The 17,142-nt window shown below is 32.0% G+C and overlaps 1 protein-coding gene across 3 annotated transcripts; it reads right to left on the reverse strand.

The window, feature by feature from the left end:
* Window positions 1-499: 499 nt before the first annotated feature.
* Window positions 500-15,056, reverse strand: LOC109160115 (carbonic anhydrase 2-like). 3 transcript variants are annotated; one of them, XM_019308278.1, is made up of 11 exons: window positions 14,840-15,052; window positions 14,245-14,321; window positions 6,804-6,868; window positions 6,342-6,485; window positions 4,813-4,861; window positions 4,416-4,532; window positions 2,981-3,034; window positions 1,561-1,646; window positions 1,336-1,441; window positions 659-868; window positions 500-628 (listed from the first exon to the last, which is right to left on the reverse strand). In XM_019308278.1, the coding sequence occupies exons 2-10, from the start codon at window positions 14,299-14,301 to the stop codon at window positions 704-706; spliced, it is 843 nt and encodes a 280-aa protein (XP_019163823.1). In that variant the 5' UTR covers window positions 14,302-14,321; window positions 14,840-15,052; the 3' UTR covers window positions 500-628; window positions 659-703. The 3 variants fall into 3 exon arrangements, with proteins under 3 accessions (XP_019163823.1, XP_019163824.1, XP_019163826.1); XM_019308279.1 differs by lacking the exon at window positions 2,981-3,034 and having other exon boundaries at window positions 500-868; window positions 14,840-15,056; XM_019308281.1 differs by lacking the exons at window positions 14,245-14,321; window positions 14,840-15,052 and adding an exon at window positions 7,162-7,267 and having other exon boundaries at window positions 500-868.
* Window positions 15,057-17,142: the final 2,086 nt, after the last annotated feature.

The following is a 17,142-nucleotide window of genomic DNA, read 5'->3' on the forward strand; positions in this document are numbered from 1 at the left end:
TTTTATTTAGAATATGAGGTAGGAGCAAATGTATAAACTTGGGGAGATGTATACAGCTATGGAATCTTTTTACTGGAAATGTTCACGGCAAAAAGATCCATATATAATTTTTCCGGTGATGGTTGCAGTAGTCTTCGTGAATATGTTGAGGGAGCATTGCCTAATGAAGTGATGAAGATTGTAGATCCATTGTCTCTAGCATTCCAAGAAAGCAACCATGGAATAAGATCTAAAGAACCTTTGGAAATTAATCCTTGCAAGAAGTTGATGGAAATTGAAGAGAGTAAGATGGATGATTTCTTCATTTCCGTGTTGAAAATTGGGCTTACCTGTGCTTCTCTATCACCAATGGATCGAACCCCCATGAAAGATGTCACCAGAGAGTTATAGAAGATCAGAAAGGCCTTTTTTTATATAGAATAAGGAACTTATTGTTCTTGTTTCTTTACTTAGTTTAAGGTTGTCATTGAACATTTTGACAAGAAGTTAACAACTTGTAGAAAGACATAACAACTGATAATTTTCATATTATAATTCCATGAAACCCAAGGAAACCTTATTTGTGTCCCTATCATTCTGTAGGGACAAATTTACACATATAAGAGTTACAACTGAAAAAAAAAAAAAAAAAAAAAAAAAAAAAAAAAAACAAACAAACAAACTTTTAAGGAAATTATAATATTACAAGTAAAATTGCATGGCATTATACTGCGATAGAAGGAGAAAGGCTGAAGTTAAGGTTCCAAACGTCAAAAGCTCCCTTCACAAAATCGTAGTGTCCACCTTGCAAAGCAAGGGTCTTCTTCGTCACAGCCTCTCTCACAAAAGGGTAAGTTAGCAAGTTACCCAATGATACATTCACAGCCTCCTGCAAATTTTCAACCATAAATTTAGCCATACATTAAAATATTCAAATTTATTATTTATAATAACATGCATTCCTTTATTGATTTAGGCCATTTTTAGTAACGTAAGTTAGCTTATCAGTCAATTTTGGCTTATTTAACCACTATTAGATGCTTGACTTGATTAAACATTCAATATAAGTGTTTGATTAATTAGTTTTTTGTAACAGCTTATTGCTCCAAAACGCTAAAATTCAAAAAACAGTTCAAAACAATTTTTTCAATCAATTTTTTGAGAAAGACATTTTATATGTAATCAACTAAAAGCTAGTTTACCAAACATATTTCTATAATCAGCTAATGTTATCAAGTAGTCAAACTCATTGACCTAATCAGTTAACAACTATTTACCAAATACCACATAATATAATATTCCGTAATTATTATGAGTAATAGCAAAGGTGAAGCCCTCAAAAAATGCAAAAATTACCTTCTCCAACAATTCGCATTGCTCATCAGGACCCAAATCAGTGCACTCAGCTTTCACCTTGGACTTGGCAAGCATACAAATTTTCACCCATTCCTCAATAAATTCACTGCACATTGAAGAGAAAAGTGAGATGAGAAGATCATCAATCAACTAACAGTCTAATTATTTCTCCCAGTCAGTAATTAGCAAATTAATTACCACGGTTAACAAGATTGAATTACTGACCTACTGGTGGTCCCATCATCAGGAATATGCATGAGTCCCTTTATCCCTCCACAACGGCTGTGTCCAATGACCAAAATGTTCTCCACCTGATGCATAAATTACTTTAATTTGGTTAAACTTCTGGCTAGCTCCGAAAGATTAGGGGAAATTTTATTAAACAAAAGACCTGGGTCCTAGACTCTAGGCAACAACCTTTGCTTCTCCTGCTTACTTAAGAGCAAAGCTAATGGCTCGTGAATATTAAAGTTGTTTGTATATGTAAGTAAGTGATTTCCATGTCAGATGGCATGTATTCAAAATAGTAAACATTTAAACATATTTTTGAAAATAGTATATCTTATTTTAAATGAAATTTCTAATAATATTTATTCAAGTATCATTTTTAACTATAAAACTAGTAAAGAATTAATATTAATATTTTTAAACATTTAAAGAAAACGATTTATAAACATATGGCTATATTTTTTTATATTTACCCATCCTCTATTTTATATCTTTACATTTTTTTTTCAAATTGTCATGATACCTAGCTTTAACCCATAACTAGTTCTAAAATATGCCCAAGTGTATATAGTGTTGTACTGCAGTTATTAATATTACTATATAGCTGTATTGATGGTAGTAATACAACCAAACCCATACCTATAGCCATAGTATAATATCTAATAGCTGTATTGATGGTAGTAAAGCAACCAACCACAAGCCAATCATGTTTTGGGTCATGATATAAAAGGTTAGCCTGCATGGGCTAAACTCAATGGTTTAGTAGGCAGTATTTGGAAGAAGAGACTAAGGTTTAAATTTTGACAATAACAGTGTGGAAATTATGCTTAAAGTGTACAGATTCTTTGTGCGGACCAACATTTGGCCTTGTCGGTTGAGCCATTGAGTCACAGTGATTTACATCCTCCTAAATGCTTTGTTCTTCCAAAAGGAAGAACCCCAACCCTGGCCCGACAGAGCTGTGGGAGGTTGTAAATCATGGTGACTCAACTAAACATTAATCACAGAGGCTAGATCGGTGCTCACTGCGCACAAGGAGCCCCCCTCACTTTGAGAGGTTGCTCCCACACTGCCGCTGGTGAGACTCGATCCCTGGTTATTCTTCCAAAGTTTCACCTCTATGACCAGTTGAGCTACCCATGCGGACCTCTTAAATGCTTTGTTAGATCAAGGTGTGGGGGTCTTGGGGTTGGGGATTTAACCTTTTGGGAGAGGATATAAAAGGTTAAGCACTTAAACCCTGGAAATAAAATTTGGTTTTCGAGTAGATCTAGAAAGTTGGCAGGGAACTAGGAAAAGCAAGACAGGAACATTTGTGGTGTTTGTAGATAGAGAGGAGCATGTAGGATCCACCACTTAAAATCACACAATAAATGGATCAACCATTATCATCATCATCATCATCATCATTACTGACCTTTAGATGCAGGACAGCATATTCGATGGCCGCCCCAGCTCCGGAATACTTGGCCTGGACCACAACAGCGAATTAAGTCAATGTATAATTAATAAATAACATAAACATTTATTTACTTTTAAAATTACTATTATTATATATTATGGATTAAAATATGAACGAGACACCTCATCATACATCCAATAAAGGCATTCTTATGCACATTTGATTTTTCTTTTCTTTACTCTTTTTTTTTCTCCTTTTAGGTAAATGTTTAGGTTGGAAAACATTATTTATTTTGAGTTCACTACTGGAAATTATGAAATTTCCGACCACCCGAAAATGATCTTAAATTAAGTTGATACCAAAAAGTCCAAAAAGTGGTCGGAAATAGCAACAAAAGTTTTTCCGGATACCAAAAGTGGTCGGAACAAGACTTTCGACTTGATTTAAGATCACTTTCAGGTGATCGGAAATTCCATAATTTCCAGTAGTGGGTTACCAACTCAACCAATCTCATAAATTAATTAGCATAAATATAAATGCTTAGCTTTTGAACAAGAATGATTCTATTTCCCACACTTAAAGTTTCACCCTATGTTGCAACTTGCAAGCACGGACTTAGCTCAATGGTTAGTAGACAGTATTTGAGAGAAAAGATTCAGATTCTAATTTCAGCAGCGACAGTGTGAAGATTATGTCTAAAGTGAACAGATCCTTTTGTGCGCACTAGCATTAAGACTGTATTCTATCATATTTAGGATTTCTACTACTTTAAATATTACTGTAACCTAACTTTTACTAGTGTACACAATTCTCTCTAGAAATTCTTGTTCACAAAGGTATTACTATTAAAAGTAAACCCGAAGAAAAAGAAATGAAAAGCAAACTTTATAATATAATCACATCACTCTATCGTCTTTCCTATGCCACTCCCTTTTGTTCTTTGTTTTTTCTTATTTTATTTTTTACTTTTTTTCCTTTGATTTAACATGTTTGCTTTCGTAGTGAACACTGCAAAATTAATAATAGTCAAAGGAATCCAAAGGCATAAAGACGAATCTCTTTTCCTTTTCTTGTATCATGCATTAGCCTCTTATCAACCACACATCATAATTGTATCAAACTTTTATCTTCTTGCCATCAAAACAATGCCCCAATCATCATTAAAATCGAAACAGAAAACCATTAGACAAACAATACTGTCAAGCCAGCAGGCTTCTTAATCTATCCTTTTATGGTCGTTGGTTTATGATAAAGCCCTTATCCATTACTATCTTGAAGGGAGTGCCAAACAGGCATAGACAGTTAGACACAGAGTTTGGAGCAGTAACTAACGACAAGATCTGAACGATGATTTAAGGTTATATTAATGATGAAATATTACGAATTTATTTTTAGTTTTAGTGTGAGAAAATAATGAAATAAAGAAAATGTATAAATTATTTAATATTACCGGATCATAAGGTGGGACCATGTTGGCTATGTTGCGGACAATGAAAGCCTCCCCGGGTTGAAAATTGAGGACATGAGACGGGCAAACGCGGGAGTCGGAGCAGGCAAATACCATGAACTGCATGTGATTAACCAACCACCTATCAATCATATTCATATAATCTACGGACAAAACCTCGTATATATGTATGTACAACCTTAGAAAATGGATATATCCAAACTACTACACATCATTATTGAAATTTTTTACAAGAGTGAATATTATGATTATCGACTATTATATAAATATATAAAAAAAATATCAAATAAATCCCAAATTTTTTTTTTTTTTGAAAAGAAATAAATACCAAATTATTTAGGAATAATCAATTGCACAATCGAACTATAGAAAAACTCACCTTGGGGCTTTGACCTGTGGCCAGCTGTCCAAACAAGTCAGGGTTCTTCCTGAAAAACCACAATGAAAAAAATAAAATAAAATTTAACCACCTTTCATATAATTAAAACCCTATTGGGTAAAATATTTAGTTTTATCAGCTAATTTTAACTTATTTGACTACTATTAATTGTTTGACTTAATTAAACAATCAATATGAGTATTTGATTAATTAATTGTTTGTAATAACTTATTGTTCAAATGTAAAAATTAAAAAAGTTGTTCAAAGTAGTTTTCTCGATTGATTTTTTTTTTTAAAAAAAAAGTCATTTTATATGTAATCAGCTATTAACTATCAGCTAATGTGTTAAACACTTTTATATAATCAGCTAATGTATATGCATGTTATCAACACGTCAAACACATTATACATTAACCCAATCAACTAACAATTATAAGCTAATATATCCTATTTCTCCACGAATCAAGTATATTACTAACGGAAAATGATGCACGTTGTGCGTATACAACCATAAGTTCGGAGAATGGGGAGTCCACTATCGAAACATACAGCTAGATGAAGGACACGTAGCAGTTCGCTGAACCATGCATTCATATTTCATTCCTATCACAATCATTATAATGTAAAATTTAATATAATTTTGTTAATTTCTTACCAATTAAGGTATATTACTTATGTGCTCAAAAAGGCATATTACTTATAATTTTATATTTTAAAACCAATTAAATTGGTAGTTTCAAAAAAAATTGTAATGAAAGAAATCCCATTCACTAAACTAATACCAGATTTTAAAGATATATTACATTTGTCAATATCTCATCAAACTCTTTCAAAAAAAAAAAAAAAAAAAAAAAAAAACATAACAAAACTCTCCAACAAAAATTGATATGGAAAATAAATTATTTAATACCCTTTTTAAAAATAGAATATTATGTATAATGAAAGTTTAATCTACTAAAGATGCTTTTAATTTAATTTTATATTTATCAATTTAATATCCATGTCCATCCAACAAAAAACTGTTAGTCCTATTTGGAGTTTGGACTTGGCACGCACTTTAAGGAATAAAAATAAACAATAATTTTGTTTCAAACTTCTACCCACCACAATAAGAAAAGTAATAAATGCAATATAATATAGTACTCATAATCTACAAAAGTGACCAGTTAAAGGATAATTTGTACTATATAAATAAATGAATGAATAAACACACACACATATATATATGTCGTTTTTTTTTTAATAATTAAATTTTAATAAATTCTTTTGAAATAAGAAAGTGGATTGTAAAAATTAAACGAAGATTTAATCCGTATATTGGTGAAAGTTATATTAAAAAATACAAATAAAAGATCATAACATATAAGCCAGAAAAGTTGTTGACAGGTAAAATTATTTTAAAGATTTGAATAAAACATTCGTACGATCGATTACATTAAGACAGCATATACGAGAGTATCGCAGTTGTTTTTTCAGTTTTTATTGTTAAAGAAAGTTCGAATGAAACAAGTACGAGTTTATTGACTTACTCGAATTTCTCCCCCTTGAAGTGAGCGAACCCGGTTCGGATCGTCTCAATCGCGTCAGCCGTTTTCCCGGCAGCCACTGCCTCCAACTCCGCCGTCAACTGCTTGATCTTCGCGGCGGCAACACCCTCCAGCTCAGTTTTCTCACTACAAACCAAAAAAAAAAAAACAAAAAAAAAAAGGAAAAAAAATCAATAAACGCGTGGGGCCCACTGATGGAAAGAGGTGAGAAATGCCGAATTCAAAATTGAGGAGTTTCATGTGGACGATGATGATCAATTCAATGAATTCATACGACTCCTGGACGTGTTTTATGGGAAGTCTAAAATGACGGATCAGGACAGCTTTTTCGATAATTATTACGTAAATGAAACGAGGAATCATCCCTGTTTTCCGTGCCTATTATTCACGGGAAAGGGGGCAAAATGGGGGGAAAAAACGACAGATCATATCGTTTTGTACTACCTGAGAAGGTTCTTCAGGCCTGCAATGGCTCCCTCGTATGTCTCGTCAGCCATTTTCGTCGTAACCTGCAAGTCAACAAATCCACAATAAACCTCAGATTCAATCTCCATTTCTGTCCAACAAAATCCTCAATCCCTCCAAAAGTCTTCCGATCATTCCGACGATCAAAACTCAAAACTCAAAACCAAAACAACAATTAACCAACACAAATATACGAACGAGTACCGAATTCTACTAATGCTGTAAGTGATCGAAGAAAAAAAAAAAAAAAAAAAAACACGACCGATTGTGGATTCGATCAAATTGAAATACTAGGTGGAAACATTAAAGCGTGATTAAGGAAGTTCTGTTTGGTTACCGCTACAGCTAAAACAGCGCTTCCGAGTTTGTTTAGTTTTCCTGCGAACGAACAGAGAGAGTACAGAGAGAGAGAAGAGAGATTGTGGATTGTAACGGAAATTGGACAGAGTTATATTATATAGAAAAAGGGTAACCGTGGTTAAGGATATGGAGTCAAATGCGCAACCATGGTTATAGGGTCATTTGTGAATATTTCAACGCCAAAATAGAAGGTGTGAAACGGGGCAAATGCCAATGGGCATTGGGCGATGAATTGGGCGGTGATGGGGGCACAACCCAAAAAGGAATGAATATTATATCCTGGTATGTACCAAAAACTTGGAATACATGTACTCATACTTAAACATTAGGAACGTCACATGATCAAATTTTCAGTGGTAGAGTATTAACTCTTTAAACATAAAAAGTTATATTGAACAGATATTATCTTGTAATAAAGTCAATAATACTAAAAAAAATAAAATCATAAGTTTATTTTAAATACATTAAGTAACCAAATAAAAAAATTTAATCAATTTTTTTTTAGTATTATTGACTCTATTACAAGAATACAAGATGATATATGTTCTATACTTTCTCTATCTATTGCAGATTAAAGAGTCAAGACCCCATCACCGAAATTCTATCCTGTAACCTTTCCAGAGGAGCCACAGGGGTGTCATTCGAGTACAAGGCCGGTGTATAATCATATTTACATTTATTTATAATATAACTAAGGGAAAATGACACTTTTCCTCCCTGAATTATATACCTATAGCATTTTTTCCCCCTAAATTATTGAAGTGACTGTTTTTCCCCCTGAAATGTTAAATGGACATATTTACCCTTAAACTAAATATTTAATTTATTTTTTTTCTCCAACAAATTATGACCATAATTTGGTTCAAACTAAACAAACATTATAGCAACCAAACCGAAATATTCCAATTACAATTTTGAATCGAAATTCGATATTTAGAGTTTATTAAAATCGTGAACCGGAACGGATGGTTCATGTTCCGAACTGAAAAAATAAAATACATTTATTGTTGAATTTAGACTATTTTAAAATAAAAAATAAAATTTTAAAATAAAGATGGTTCAAAATCGCGAATCAGATCTGGAACCGCCGGTTCACGGTTCAAGATTCAATTTTTTTGATACATAATTTTAATAAATTGACATTTAAATATTGAGTTCTAGATTTGAAATATAACCGTAAACTATTAATTCGATTGCTTGAGTATCCGGTTCAATTCAAATCGAACCGTGGTCATCCCTATGTATACGCAATAATTTGTTGAAGTAGTAAAATAAATAAAATGTTTACTTTAAGGGTATAAATGTCAATTTAATATATTAGGGGGAAAAAGCACCACTTTTAGAATAATTGAGAGGGCTAATGTGCTTACCTAAATAATTGAGGGGGGAAAAGTGCTATAAGTATATAACTAAGGGGTAAAAAGTGTCATTTTTCCTATAACTAATTAAAAATCAAATGACCACGCATATCCAAGTTGGAAAGTCAAGCTATACCTAAAAAGGATAATAAGTTAATCAACCTATTGATCGCTTATTCACGTTATATGAATTCGCAAAATAGGAAAGTTTTCCTCCAACATCTTTTGGATAATATGCTATATATCCTTTTAAAATTACATTCCCTAATAAAACTTTTTATATTTATTACTTTTCCATAAAATAACTGGTCTCAAAATAAATTAAATATTCAATTAATAGTCAATAAAATATAATAATAAAAAAAATCAATCGAATAATGTCCCTACATGATATGCATATTAAGAAATAAATTTAATATATATATATATATATAATATATAAATTTGTTGGAGAGTTTTGTTAAGTACACAAACTACGCACCTTAAGAATAAAAAAACACACACCTAAGATTTTAAAATGGTGCATTTTAAGTTTCAACAACACACGCACCTTAAGCATATAAATCACACACCTTAAGAAGGAAAATAATGCACCTTAAGAAGAAAAATCACGCACCTTAAGCTTCAGGTTGACACACGTTAAGTTTCAACAGTTACTCACCTAACCACACGAACCACACACCTTAAATTTAACCTAGATACAAAAAATTACAAAATTGCCACTGTATTTTTTTAAAAAAATTTTGATAATCTTGGACGTTGATTTATTTAAGATCAATGGCTCAGATTTACCGCATGGAACTGAATTCTATATATATCTACAACTATAAAATGTGTCATAGAAAACTACAAGTACATTATATAATATGTAAAGTGCACTCAAGATAGTTGCACATGTACATATGTGTTAAACAGTACACACAAAGGTTGAAATAATTTTTAAATTGTTACTGCGTTTTTTTTTTCTTGCTTTAGAGTTTAGAGTTGTCAACAGCTATGATGAATTCTCTCCTTTTTTTTTTCTTTTTTTTCCATTGACACCCATTCTCACTTAAAAATGCTCCTATATATGCATAATTTAATAAATCTTATTTCCTAAAATATTAATTGGCTTATCAATTATGATTATTGACAATTAACCAATTAAATCCAAATCTAGAATGGTAGTAAAATTTTAGACAATATTTTTTTAAAAAAAATTGTATTTTGATAGAAAATTTTTCAAATATTATTTATTATTTATATTTATATTCATATTATAATTATAATTATATAAAAGGCATTTGCCAAGAATCTTGTAGTCTAGTGACACCAAGTGTCCAAGTTGCTCTTTCATATGGAAGGTTGTGGATTTGAGCCTTAGTAGAGATGTGCTTTAGTAGGTTGAGTTAGAGTCTAATTTAATTTATAATAATTAATTTTGACAATAATTGCAAAAGCTAAAATTAAGTAATTGAATGGTATAATGAAGATGACCAACCTATAAATTAGAATTAATGATTGAGTGGGGCATTACTTTATTAGTTTCTGGTAAATGTGGCTTAATTGGCCATTGGGGTTTTCCATGGGAAAGTCAAAGTCAGATTGGAAAGGTTGAAATAGTTTTGCCTCTAAGAGTATAGCATGGGCTAGTAGTATTTATGTGTAATTTTCTAAAGCTTTTTTCAATGGTTTTCTGGTTTCTCCCCACCTCTTGTTCTGGTTGAATCATCAATTTGGCATAGTTTATGTGCTACTATACTATAAAGAATTGTTGTCACTTGAAAACCAAAAGTCAAGATATTAACAACTAATTAAGAGGTTAGCTTTATGGAGACTAAAAATTCCACCAAAGTGGAAAATGTTCCTCTGGAGAGCTATTTGTGATATTTTGCCTACAACTACGAACTTGCTTTTAAAGAGGGTGGAGGTGAACCTATATTGTGCTATGTGTGGGATATCACATGAGAATACAATGCATGCATTAGTCTTGTGTGATTTTGCAAGAAACATTTGGGATCAATCCAACCTTACAATCCCCAATATTGTCACGGATATTTTTCATGTTTGGTTTGGGGAACTTCTAAATATTTTAGATTCTGATGGAATGTTATATGCAGCATCAATTCTATACAATATTTGGAAAGCTCGAAATGGTGCAGTTTGGGAGGCATTTTTACCACGCCCGGGGTCCCTACTCAGAGCCGCAGCGGCAGCCAAGACCGCATGGACTCAGTCCCGCCCAGCCGTGGCTGCCACTGCCACTGCTACGCTGCCGACAGAAAACCGCCACGCTGCCCAGGCGAGTCCCACCGCCGGCCGCGGTGCTGCCGACGCCGCCGGATCCTCTGTGCCGCCAGTGAGAAGATGCAGGGTCGATGCGGGATATCTACACGAGACAGGGAATGCAACTGTAGGGGCCGTTTTATTAGATGGAGATGGAGCCTATATCTCGGCACTAACCGCGCCGCTACCGGCCTGTACGTCACCACTTATGGCTGAGGCTTTGGCGTGTAAGGAAGTTTTATCATGGCTAAAGGATCGAGGTGAACAGAATATTGAGATCTACACGGATTGTTTGACACTACAACGCTACCTTACATCATCAACCACTGCGTTTCGCTCTTACGTTGGCTATGCCATTGATAGCTGCAGGCAAATTGCCGTTTATTTTCACTCATGTTCTTTTAATTATATTTCTAGATCGGACAATTATTTAGCTCATGCTTTAGCCACTACGGCTTATCAGCAACCTGATACTATGTACTGGGATACTCACCCACCAGACATTATTTCAGCATTTTTCTAATGAAGCACCGCAGAAAATTTTCAAAAAAAAATTAAGAGGTTGAATTGGATTAAGGGTGAGCATGGAGCCATCAAATTCCTTCCGATCCGTTAAATCCACTACTCGATCCAATTCACATTCCTCAAAAGTGAATGAAATGCGTATCTACTTAGCGAAAAATGTTATCACTAGCAAATTGGATATTGATGCAGTTTCTCAAAATTCATTATATCCAATCCGCTACCAAAACAATATCGTTTACACAAACATATATTAGTATAAGTTGTAAATACTTTCATCGATGATAAATGAAGAATTGAAATTGAATAAAGATTTGTAATTTAAATTTAGAGTTAATTTCACTTTTAATTCTATGCCTATCGAGGTCTTGTTAATTTCAATCGACAACTTTTAAAATTGTCAATTTAGTACCTTAACTATTCAATTTTTATCAATTTTAGTCACTCCAGTCAAATTATCAGCCAAAACTCACCGGAAAATATTAATAGGTAAAATAATGAGAATATTTTGGTGACTTATGTTAAATATGTTAATTGCACAATTTTAATAAGCTCAAGGATTCAATTGAATGTTTTTTTTTAGTTCGAGATCCTAATTGTAATTGAGTATATAGTTAGTGTCTATTTAACCCTTATTCCAAAAAAAAAAAAAAAAAAAAAAGTTAGTTCACCTAACATTCTCATTTTAATAATTTCTTAAACCCCAAATAAACTACAATCAATCTTCTTGTTCTTTGGTATAAGTATTTAAAATCTTTTCCATTTAGAAATTAGAAGAGTAAGTAAATTGTCCCTGATGTAGAGCTAACTTCTGCATAACCATTGGCGCTCAAGGAATTAGGTATTGGAGTTCTCAAAAGAAAAAAAAAAAAAAAAAGGAATTAGGTATTGGAGAATGAATCTATGTTGGGCATCTCAAAACTCTTTCCATCAATGCAGGTCCTTAAAATTAGTGACTCGAATCTCATTGGACGTTTAGTTTTTTAGTGTCGACAAATTTTTAGTTGTAATGTAATTAGTTAATATTAATTGTCATTTGTATCTTAAATATTAAAAATGATATGCATGTATTTAAAATAATACTCCGTAGTATTTTCTATGTGCGATACACAAAAATAGGTGCTCAATATTAGTACTTTATATTAAAATAATTAGATTTATTTATATTATCGTAAATTATAATAATAATCTAAAATATTTTTTATTCATATCTACAAAGAGTAATGCATGACATCTTATTTAACAAGCCAGAGAAAGATGGATGCATGAATTACTACATGGTAATGAAAAATGATAATTTATTTTTAAATTCATACTCTTAAATGTCATTTTACATGCAATCAACTAATAATAAAGAGCTAATTTACCAAATAATTTACTATAACAAGCTAATAGAATCAGTTGATCAAACCAACTGACATAATCAACTATCAACTACCAGTTAACTATTCAACTAACAACTAGTTGCCAAACACACGTCTTTCAAATGTGATTTTGGGTAGCAATTTTTAGGACTTTTTTCTTATATAATAATTTTAATGTTTTTTAAAATTAATAATGTTAGATGTTGTTATTATATTTTGAAAACGAGTTAGAATTTTAAGGACGTAAAAAAAAATAGTATTAAATTACAAATATGATAATATGATAGTAGAGTTCATGCTTTTAAAAGTGAGAATATTGCAAGGACCTGAATAGTCAGTCTAATATTAAAATTGCTTTAATAATATGTTTCATTGCTAGCTTGATCATGGATCTAAAAAGTTGCACAAAAATGGCCTCATGATTCTGGCAATTTATATCGTGCACCACGGCACACATTGCAATGTGCGCTCAGGCACAAAACGCGCGCGTTTCAGTTGCTGACGTCACTTTGTCCGTTCAAATGGCCCAAACCCCGTTATGTGTATTCAGTTAAAAGTTTCTGTGTATTGTGTTATGAGTTTTTGTGTATTCAGTTAAGAGTTTCTGTATATTCAGTTAAGAATTTCTGTGTATTCAGTTAAGAGTTTCAGTGTAATATATATCATGTTAAATTATGTGTATTCAGTTATGAATTTTTGTGTATTCTTTTATGAATTTATGTGTATTCGAAACAATTTTTTTTTTTTTTTTAAAACAATGCACCAAAACGATGTTATTTTGAGTAAGGAGCACAATGCATTGTGCGCCCTGGTGCACGATATAATGACTGCCTGATTCTAGGCAGCTACTCCGAACCGAGCCAAGCTTGAATCAGCCCGATTACCACATCTATTTAATGATATAAAAAGAAAAAGGAAATTTTTACCAACTTAAGTCGCAAATATTCGGTATTATCCTTTTAGGCTTCCAAAATTAGTAAATAAGTGACGCCATGGTAAGGAAGCCCATACTTCATGAATGTAGCAAAAGGGGGTTGGCCCTTATGCAACAATGCAAACTATTCATTGATAAATTATCAAACAACTATGTAGTGTAATGACATCTCAGTTATTATTTTAATTGGGTGATCATATTCCGATGTAAGGCTTAGATTCTTTGGGCATCAACACTTATTGAGAAATAGATACTTTTGTACTTAGAATTCAACAAGCCTGTCATACATAATTTTCTTAATGTGGTTTATTTTTACTGTATAATTTGTGAGCTATTAAACATTAGTAAAGTTTTACTCAATACACACCATTAAGTAGTGATTACAAGTTTTTCTCATCTATTCCAAAAAAACGAAGTACAAATTCAAGGAAAAGATTCTATAATTAGAAAGGTTGTTGCGTGTTAGAAATTTGTTGTTTTCTGGGGACGACAGAAAGGTTGTTAGTAAGTAGTTTGCAGGCAGAGGATTTGGTAAAAAAAAGCAATGAGCCTAAAAAGACAACTGCGTACGTATAAGGTATATGAAAATAGACAATACATAGGAAATAGTACCGTACCGTAGATGACTTTCTTGAACAGCATATCAGCAAGCACTTCTTGAATTGTCCAGCCATACTTTAACTTACAAATGCCCCTACAATGACGAAATCATCGGTCACACTTATATGAGACTGTCTTACGGACTATCAAAATGTTAAATTTCTGACGCCAAGAGCCCCCACCCCGGCCCAACATAGTATTTGGAGGATGTAAATTACGGTAACTCAATGGCTCAACAGACAGGATCAAATGCCAGTGCGCATAAGGGATCTGCATGCCTACTCTGAGCATATTTCTTACACTGTGGCTGTCGAAGTTTAAACTTGAGTCTCTTCTCCCAAATACTGTTTACTAAATCAGTGAGTTAAGCCCGTGCAGGCATATTTAGGACTAATCTTGTCATAATTAGAAAGTGACATATAACTTAGGGTGGACTCCACTTACTACTAACACCCAAATATAAAATGTAGGTGAGATGATATATATAGCATTGAATAATTGAATGCAGTATCATGTGATTACGAGTAATAACTTCAAACTATGCAATCACCTTTTTGCCTATAGATAAGTTCATCAAATACACGTGTGAGGAGAAAGAGAGAGAGAGAGTACCTAAAAGTATATATGATGTGCCAAGACTTGAGAATTGGAGCAAAGAATGCAGAAAAAAAGGTCAGCTATAATACCATGACTATCTGGGAATTGAAGGCAATTCAATCCCCTTTGGCCTTTGCTCTATCCACAACTACAACCAAAACCTTCTTCAGAAGACCAGCCGGCAATGAAAACCACAAATTTAAAATATAATAATAAACTAAAAAGACAAAAAGAAGAGAATGAATGAGAAGATGAAATATTATATTGGAGATGAGTTTTGTGGTGAAGTAAAGCCAAATGAGAGTTATCCCTTGAGGGCCTCAAGACCACAACTGTTGTCCACAATTTGGCATGGCCGTTTCTATCTAGGAAGCACCAGCTTTTATCTACTTATCCCTTGTGTGGCATTCAATTTAGTGCACCAACCATCAACACCGGATGGATCAGATTAATTCTCACTTTTTATCTGAGAGTGTATTCTCACATGTATATGTATAGGTTACGATTAGGCCGGTGGGAACGTACGAACTCTAAAATACACCATATAAAACAACAAAGTGCATTTTATAATAGTACTTACAAGTGTAACTCAAAAGTAAATTTCGAAACTTAATAAAAGTGCACAACAAAAACTCTAAACGTGCAAATTAAACTACAATCAGTAATCAGAAGTACAATAAAAATCTTCTAAAAGTGCACAATCTAGAATTGTTATAAGTACACAAGTTTGCACGTTTGCACTTGGACGCGCGTTTTCATTAATAGATTAAATGAGAACAAATCTAATATAATATATATAAAGTTCTTGAGTTTGCAGTCAAATAATTTAAATAATTACAAAATACATACCATTAATAAAAAAATATAATGCATAGAAATGTCTACTTTATATAAGTAAAAGGTCAAAATTAAACTCTTAAAAACATACGGAGTATTTTACAACATAAAAACATGTTTGAATATTATAGTCATCAATTAATAATTAAATCAAGAGAATTAATTATTGTTAGGGTTATATATCATTATAGCAAAATTTATTATTATTATTGTTATTATTATTATTGAAAATAAAATTAGCAACATATTAAATAAGTAACCTATCAAAATTATAGAATCTTAAAATACACTGATTAACATTACATAATATTTAAATTAACAGATTAAAAAAAAAACAGAATATCAAAATTACATAATAATAAAATTAGAAAAAATAAATAAATTAAATAATTGAATATATATATATATATATATATATATATATATATATATATATATATATATATATATATATATATATATATATATATATATATATATATATATACTAGTATTTTATATGCGCAATGCACAAAAATATATGCCAAATATTAATACTCAATGTTAAAATTTTAGTTACTTTTATTTATTTATTTATAATTGTAGAATTTATATTAATATTATTGAAGTAAGAATTATAGAAATGATAAATTACTAAATATAACTATGGTAACATTTAATTAAAATCTAAATAAAATCAAACTTACCATTGAAGAATGTAAGAAAAAAATATTGTGTATGCATGTGCATGGTAATAATAATATGGAATGATAACAGACGTTATAACGTTAGGGATATTTTTGTCCAAAAAATTATGTAGTACAACTTTTATAGCATAAGGTACAAAAAAGTTAACGGAAAAAACGGACAAAAACCAGGGATATAACCTGGATTGAAACTTATTATGTTTTTAGATTTTAGATATGGAAGGGTTCAAGTGCGGGTTAGACTTTTCGTGCGATTGACGCACCTTAAGCATTAAAATGGTACACCTTAAGTACACAAATCACCATGCACCTTAAGCACACAATCAAAGCACCCTAAGAACACAAACCACTCGCCTTAAGTACAAAAACCACGCACCTTAAGCATACAACAAAGCACCTTAAGAACACAAACCACGCACCTTAAGTTTCAACAAAAACTTGTTGGAAAAAATAGCTTAAAATGGCATAAAATGGCATATTAAGTGGCTATTTTGTGGTACAATTATCAGTAGGGTCCACTTCCGATTTGGGTCGGGTCAAAGTGGATTCGGGTTCTTCGTAGTGAGACGAAGAGATTGATATATTGTACGCTCAAAACGGATAATTGGTGAATGAGATATTGATTCTCAAAGTAGACCCATTTGAGTTGGAAAATAAAGGAAAAAAGTGAGCTTTTGTTCCACATTGATTTGGGAAGTGAATTTGCCCCACTATTTATACATGAGCTCTTTTTAAGCTTATTGAATTGTATAGCATAGAGGCTCTCTCTCGTGTGCAGGGAGGTGCACATTAAAT

The sequence above is a fragment of the Ipomoea nil genome, unplaced genomic scaffold (genome assembly GCF_001879475.1).
Source record: "Ipomoea nil cultivar Tokyo-kokei standard unplaced genomic scaffold, Asagao_1.1 scaffold2845, whole genome shotgun sequence".
Taxonomy (NCBI): domain Eukaryota; kingdom Viridiplantae; phylum Streptophyta; class Magnoliopsida; order Solanales; family Convolvulaceae; genus Ipomoea; species Ipomoea nil.

What these genes read in the sequence shown, in the direction of transcription:
- LOC109160115 (XM_019308278.1), bottom strand. Translation starts at nt 14,301, where the DNA reads ATGGCTGGACAATTCAAGAAGTGCTTGCTGATATGCTGTTCAAGAAAG. An exon ending in TTCAAGGGGGAGAAATTCGA is followed by an intron (nt 4,862 to 6,341) that starts GTAAGTCAATAA and finishes GTGGTTTTTCAG; the next exon opens with GAAGAACCCTGACTTGTTTG. An exon ending in GATGATGGGACCACCAGTAG is followed by an intron (nt 1,442 to 1,560) that starts GTCAGTAATTCA and finishes TTCAATGTGCAG; the next exon opens with TGAATTTATTGAGGAATGGG.